This window comes from Ochlerotatus camptorhynchus, unplaced genomic scaffold, assembly GCF_037179485.1.
Source record: "Ochlerotatus camptorhynchus isolate MF236.1 unplaced genomic scaffold, CSIRO-AGI_Acam_v1.1 ptg000098l, whole genome shotgun sequence".
In the NCBI taxonomy this organism is placed as follows: domain Eukaryota; kingdom Metazoa; phylum Arthropoda; class Insecta; order Diptera; family Culicidae; genus Ochlerotatus; species Ochlerotatus camptorhynchus.
Window position 1 is genome coordinate 926,894 of NW_027040588.1, and position 7,106 is coordinate 933,999.

General features: G+C 40.1%; 1 protein-coding gene across 1 annotated transcript; it reads right to left on the reverse strand.

Moving 5' to 3' along the window:
• Nucleotides 1-390: 390 nt before the first annotated feature.
• LOC135698899 (carbonic anhydrase-related protein 10-like) lies at nucleotides 391-6,867 on the reverse strand. Its single transcript, XM_065219043.1, has 4 exons — nucleotides 6,709-6,867; nucleotides 6,496-6,650; nucleotides 6,279-6,419; nucleotides 391-1,957 (listed from the first exon to the last, which is right to left on the reverse strand). The coding sequence occupies exons 1-4, from the start codon at nucleotides 6,830-6,832 to the stop codon at nucleotides 1,829-1,831; spliced, it is 549 nt and encodes a 182-aa protein (XP_065075115.1). The 5' UTR covers nucleotides 6,833-6,867; the 3' UTR covers nucleotides 391-1,828.
• Nucleotides 6,868-7,106: the final 239 nt, after the last annotated feature.

Here is a 7,106-nt window from a genome sequence, read left to right on the forward strand (position 1 = left end):
CCGCCAGTTGGATCCAGCCAGCCACCTTCTGACGCCGCCGGTAGTTTCAAAAGTCGGAACGAAGAAAAACGTGTGCGATGGAACGGACGGATCGGAAGGTCGTCCTAGAGCGAAAGTTGGTGATTAAGTTAAGCTCTGCTTTTGTGTTTGTTTGTTTGTTTGTTGCCAACACTGAGTCGAACGGATTCAAACACTACTGCACAGGAAAAGTTGGCTGTTGGCTTTCGGTGAAGAGGAATTAATTTGGTATCAAGTAGGTACCTACTGCTGGCACCCGGAAATAGTTTTGCACAGAGTAGGCTGTCATCTGTCATCGAAACGCCAGCGAGGAATAATGGTTAATAACTTTTATTTGTTTGCTTTTGTTTGTTGTCATTCTTGTTTTGTTGGTTTTTAGTTTGGTTAAATAAATTCAATAATTTGATTTAATCCTTTCTGCTTCTTCGCCGGTAAATGGTATATAGGGAGAGCGAGAGCGTTTCAATACTTTCTTGGTTATAGAGCAATGTGTATCGTTTGGTAATTTCGTTTTCGCTGATGTCAGTTTTCTCAACTGGATAGGAATGAGTGGATGGTTGGAGTTTGTATTGCATTTCATCTTTTGTTTCGTTTCGTTTTTGGTATACAGCAAACGTCACTTTGACATCCGTACTGACTGGTTGTTTTAATTTCGATTAAGCACTTAGTTTTTGTTTAGTAACACGCCTTTGCAAAACATGGCCCTCTAATTGATGCACGGTTACTCTGGTATGATTGACAGATGCTTCGGTTAGTTTACACAATTTCACGCACACCAAGCACGTTTCGCCGAATGGGAAAGGAAACAGCTCAAAGCCCACGCTTGATTGGCCGTTTTGCGTTTGTTTACATTTTCATTTAAATTCCATAATTGTCGCAGCAGTTTTCGTTTGTTTGTTGCTCGTATTTTTTTTTACTTCGGTTATGAGTAACTTTTTACAGACAGATAATTTAGCTCCTACTTCAGTTTTTAAAAACCAAACCCATAACTAACAATGACTTTGCAATGTACAACTACTGCTTTGTTTTTTCGTTTAGGCATCACGTTATAAAAATCTACTACTTGGTTGGTTTATGTTGTATTCGTTTTAGGCTTCCGTTACTTTGTAGGTTAAGATTTAGAGTTAAGTTCATTAGAAGCACTTTTCACTATAGTTGTTCGTATTAGTAATGTTTTCTTTTGTCCTATTTTGTGTTGGTAGAGATTGTGATTATTTACAAAGGATTTGCCAGCGCTGCAAGCAACAATGAGGGTGGACTGAAAACACGCTTGCTATGGTTATGTCTTGCTATAAAAATATCGTCGCATTGCAATTTGACAGTTCTTGTTATGCGAATTTACGCGTTTGGATGTGTGTATTTGTGATTTCGGTTCGCTCAAAAAGTTTTTGTTTTTCAATGTTTGAATTATTGTCCACCCCAAAAAGGGGTCCCTCGCGTTTTTTCCGTGGTACAGTTCCATTCTCTAGTTATTTTGTTTGGCAATCATGTTTTTTTTTATCTTTTCGAGGAAACTCCTTCACACGATTCGGTTACTTAGTAGAGATCTAGTAACAATATATACTTTTTTACAGCACTAGAATTCTTTTAAATCTACGAGTCCGTTCATCCAGTTCTTCATAAAAATAGGAATAGTTTGCATTTATCGCGTTTTTATTTTACACCCTTCTTAACCTTGCCCTTCATCCCTAACTAAAAATCTTAGTGCGCTTACCGATTCGCCGATTCAGTGGGGAGATTTGGCCAAACTACCAGCACCTACACGGTTGCTGGTTCCGGTGCTGCCGCTGCCTCCCCCGCTCCAGCTCCACTATGGGAGCGAATGGAACACCGAGTCCAAATCTGGAAGACCTCGTTCACGACCCCGGGCGGCGATTTCCGTCGTCCAGCGGTTCGGCTTGTAGTACATATCCTTGTACATGGTGGGACAGTTTTGGTTCTACAGGGAAGATAGATTGGAGAGAATAAGGTTATGTGTGGTATATTAGAAGGAGATATCATTCTTCAAAATCTGAAGGCGACAAACATTCTCAGAATATCCCAACGAGATTTTTATCAAGATTCTGCAGAATCTCTTGCATATATTTACTAGATTTGCGTGTAGTGATTCGTAATAGTTGCTTGTAGAGATTCTGCGGAATCTCTTACAGAGATTTTCGAAAAAGTTCCCTAGAGATTAATCAGAACAGATTTTAGCAAATCTTCTGATATTCTCCCTATTCTCCAGAGTCACTTGAACAGAATCTTTGAAAGGTTCTCCAGAATCTTTACCACAGATACACCAGAATGTTCCTTAAAGGTTTTCCTGAGATTATCTTCTCTTGTAGAGCTTCTCCATAACCACTCGACGGGATTATCCGAAATTTCTTGTAGAAATTCTCCAGAATGGGCTTTGTACAGTCATCATTCACTTATCAAGGGTTTCTAGAATTTCTAGTTAATATCCTTCACATTTTTTCGTAGCTTTACTTCAAAGTCTCTAGAAAATGTTCCACAGATGGGAAGGATCAGGAAGGACATTCCGGGGAACTGGAAGATTCAAGGAAACTACTGATAAGGTTTGTGGGAGCTCCTGGGATGTATCGAAGAAACTTGTGGGAAGTTCCAAGTGGATTTAAGGAAAGTTCCGAAGGATTTGGGGAAACTACTTGAAAGTTTCGTGGGAGTTTATGGGAAGTTTCGAGGGAACTGCTGGGAAATTTAATTAAATTTCGAGGGAAATTCTTAGAAGTTTCGATGAAACTTTTTGGGAAGTTGCGAGTATACTTCTGAAAAATTCCGTAAGTTTCGAGGTAAATTCTGGGAAGTATCAGGGGACCTTCTAGGAAGTTTCGAGTGGATATTGATATGTTTCGAGAGAATTTTTGAAATGTTTCGAAGTAAGTTCGGAGATGTATCGAGGGACCTGCTATGAAATTCCGAGGTAACTTCTAGGAAATTCCAAAGAAACTTCAAGGAAGTTCCAAAAACACATCAGGGAGGTTGCGACCAAGCTTAATTTTGGAAGTTCCAAGGGAACTTATGATAAGTTTTCTGGGAACTCCTGGGAAATTTCAAGCGATCATTTACTGGTTGAAACGCAACCTCATACCATCTCAGAATGTCATCCGCTCGTTGGGAGCTGTCAAATTGTTTGTTTTCATACAAAACAGGTGATTAAATCACCAAAAAAATGAATGGTCAAGGTTTGCTGGACACCATTTTCAGACGGAATAGGTAATTTTTTCTTGGGGTTTAACCCAATCAGCGATAATGATTGCTGATAATAAATGGAGATTGGAAGATTCCAGGGAGATTAAAGGTAGTTTCGAGGAAACTTCTGAGAAGTAACGAGCATACTTCTGGAATATTCTAGGAAGTTTCGAGGAAACTTCAGGGAAGATTCGAAGCAATTGAAGGGAATTTCTAAAGGAAATTATGGGAAGCTTCAAAGGAACTTTTTAGATGTCCCGAGATAATTTCAATGAAATTACAAGGGAACTTCTGGGCAGTTCCAAAGAAACTTCTTGGAACATCCTAGAATACTTCTGGGACCGTTCGAATGTAGTTCACAGAAGTTTCTAATGAACTTATGTGAAGTTTTGAGAGTACTTCTCGATTGTCTCTTTTAGAGATTCTACTGAATCTCTTGAAGAGATTCTACTGAATCTCTTGTAGAGATTCTACCGAATCTCGCGTTGAGATTCTACCGAATCTCGCGTTGAGATTCTACCGAATCTCGTGTTGAGATTCTACCCAATCTCGTGTGGAGATTCTACCGAATCTCGTGTTGAGATTCTACCGAATCTCTTATAGATATTCTACCGAATCTCTTGTAGAGATTCTACCGAATCACTTGCAGAGAATCTACCGAATCTCTTGTTGAGATTCTACCGAATCTCTTGTAGAGATTCTACCGAAAGTCTTGCAGAGATTCTACCAAATGTCTTGTAGAGATTCTACCAAATCTCTTGTAGAAATTCTACCGAATCTCTTGTAGAGATTCTACCGAATCTCTTGTAGAGATTCTATCGAATCTCTTGTAAAATTCTACCGAATCCCTTGTAGAGATTCTACCGAATCTCTTGTAGAGATTCTACCGAATCTCTTGTAGAGATTCTACCGAATCTCTTGTAGAGATTCTACCGAATCTCTTGTAGAGATTCTACCGAATCTCTTGTAGAGATTCTACCGAATCTCTTGTAGAGATTCTACCGAATCTTTTGTAGAGATTCTACCGAATCTCTTGTAGAGATTCTACCGAATCTCTTGTAGAGATTCTACCGAATCTCTTGTAGAGATTCTACCGAATCTCTTGTAGAGATTCTACCGAATCTCTTGTAGAGATTCTACCGAATCTCTTGTAGAGATTCTACCGAATCTCTTGTAGAGATTCTACCGAATCTCTTGTAGAGATTCTACCGAATCTCTTGTAGAGATTCTACCGAATCTCTTGTAGAGATTCTACCGAATCTCTTGTAGAGATTCTACCGAATCTCTTGTAGAGATTCTACCGAATCTCTTGTAGAGATTCTACCGAATCTCTTGTAGAGATTCTACCGAATCTCTTGTAGAGATTCTACCGAATCTCTTGTAGAGATTCTACCGAATCTCTTGTAGAGATTCTACCGAATCTCTTGTAGAGATTCTACCGAATCTCTTGTAGAGATTCTACCGAATCTCTTGTAGAGATTCTACCGAATCTCTTGTAGAGATTCTACCGAATCTCTTGTAGAGATTCTACCGAATCTCTTGTAGAGATTCTACCGAATCTCTTGTAGAGATTCTACCGAATCTCTTGTAGAGATTCTACCGAATCTCTTGTAGAGATTCTACCGAATCTCTTGTAGAGATTCTACCGAATCTCTTGTAGAGATTCTACCGAATCTCTTGTAGAGATTCTACCGAATCTCTTGTAGAGATTCTACCGAATCTCTTGTAGAGATTCTACCGAATCTCTTGTAGAGATTCTACCGAATCTCTTGTAGAGATTCTACCGAATCTCTTGTAGAGATTCTACCGAATCTCTTGTAGAGATTCTACCGAATCTCTTGTAGAGATTCTACCGAATCTCTTGTAGAGATTCTACCGAATCTCTTGTAGAGACTCTACCGAATCTCTTGTAGAGATTCTACCGTATCCCTTGTAGAGATTCTACCGTATCCCTTGTAGAGATTCTACCGAATCTCTTGTAGAGACTCTATCGAATCTCTTGTAGAGATTCTACCGAAATCTTGTAGAGATTCTACCGAATCTCTTGTAAAGATTCTATCGAATTTTTTGTAGAGATTCTACCGAATCTCTTGTAGAGATTCTACCGAATCTCTTGTAGAGATTCTACCGAATCTCTTGTAGAGATTCTACCGAATCTCTTGTAGAGATTCTACCGAATCTCTTGTAGAGATTCTACCGAATCTCTTGTAGAGATTCTACCGAATCTCTTGTAGAGATTCTACCGAATCTCTTGTAGAGATTCTACTGAATCTCTTGTAGAGATTCTACCGAATCTCTTGTAGAGATTCTACCGAATCTCTTGTAGAGATTCTACCGAATCTCTTGTAGAGATTCTACCGAATCTCTTGTAGAGATTCTACCAAATCTCTTGTAGAGATTCTACCAAATCTCTTGTAGAGATTCTACCGAATCTCTTGTAGAGATTCTACCGAATCTCTTGTAGAGCTTCTACCGAATCTCTTGTAGAGATTCTACCGAATCTCTTGTAGAGATTCTACCGAATCTCTTGTAGAGATTCTACCGAATCTCGTGTAGAGAATCTACCGAATCTCTTGTAGAGATTCTACTGAATTTCTTGCAGAGATTCTACCGAATATCTTACAGAGATTCTACCAAATCTCTTGTTGAAATTCTACCGAATCTTTTGTGGAGATTCTACTGAATCTCTTAAAGAGTTTCTTCCAAATCTCTTGACGAGATTCTACCGAATCTCTTGTAGAAATTCTACCGTATTTTTGTACAGTTTCTGCTGTATCTTTTTTAGTGTGCCAAATCAATATTTTCTGCTAGTTCTCGCTCATTTTCAATGGTTGACAATCAATGAACACATTATGAATAGTTTATTTATCTTCAGCGGCAATTAGTCAAATAAGTACACTTTCAAAATTAAAGATTCACTTTTCCTGTAAAAAATACAGTTTGAAATACATCAAATATATGAACTGATATCCCCTAGTCTGAGACACCATGCAAAGAGATTTCACAATTTTCACCAAATCGTGATCAAGAAAGGGCATTCTGATTCTAAACCAGCCACCACGACTTACCTTATTCGCTCCCGTGTGTGCAAAATCGATGTTCGTCCGCACCGTCCGGTGGTGCAGCGCCTGCAGGGGCCTTGCATTGTTCCCCAGCGGTGCCTTCGGAGTCTGCTCTGAACCCTGCATCAACTTCCGCAGGGCATATAGCTAGCAAAACGAGAATCAAAGTAAACAGAATGATCAGATTCGAGCTGTCGACCATCATCAGGATTGCAAACCTCACCTCCTGTTTGGTGATGTAGATCGGCTTGTTCAGGATGATCCATACCGTGCTCTCCCAGCAGCCGGGATGCGTGGTGGACCCCTCGTACGTCATGTACTGTTCGGTGTTTGGCAACAGCGACCGGAGCGAGATGTGCCGGATCGGAATGGAAGAACCTGCGTGCGAACAGAAATGAGCCAGGATAAATGTAAATCGTCCCGTGAAAGTACCTACCTTTGTAGGTGACCTTGTTGAAGGTGCTGGTGATTATCCGCAGCTCCGGGTTGGGCGTATCACCGATCTGCACCATCAGCGAGATCCCCACGATGCCCTGGGCCTTGTGTTGTGCTTCGGACATGTTGTGGTACAGTTCCTTGTTGAAGCCGTATAATTGAATCTTTTGTGTTTTGGAAGCGGTTGGAAAAGAAGCATAGAGAAAGACTCATTTCATGACGGTTAAAAGTTTCCGATAAGATTGCGAAAAAAAAGGGAAAATGGTTGTCGAGGGGTGAGTGAATGGTGCGATGGGAGGTTAATAAAAGGTAATAATCGTTTGGTTTTACAATCGGGGCTGTAAAAAAATGCAGAGGAAAATGGGCATGTCACGTCCCGTCCCGTCATCGTCGGTCGGT

Excerpts from the sequence above, each read along its gene's own strand:
- LOC135698899 (XM_065219043.1), bottom strand. The coding sequence starts at position 6,832 with ATGTCCGAAGCACAACACAAGGCCCAGGGCATCGTGGGGATCTCGCTG. Across the intron at positions 6,651-6,708 it reads CAACAAGGTCACCTACAAAG|GTTCTTCCATTCCGATCCGG; the intron begins GTAGGTACTTTC and ends GTTCGCACGCAG. Across the intron at positions 1,958-6,278 it reads CACACACGGGAGCGAATAAG|AACCAAAACTGTCCCACCAT; the intron begins GTAAGTCGTGGT and ends TCTTCCCTGTAG.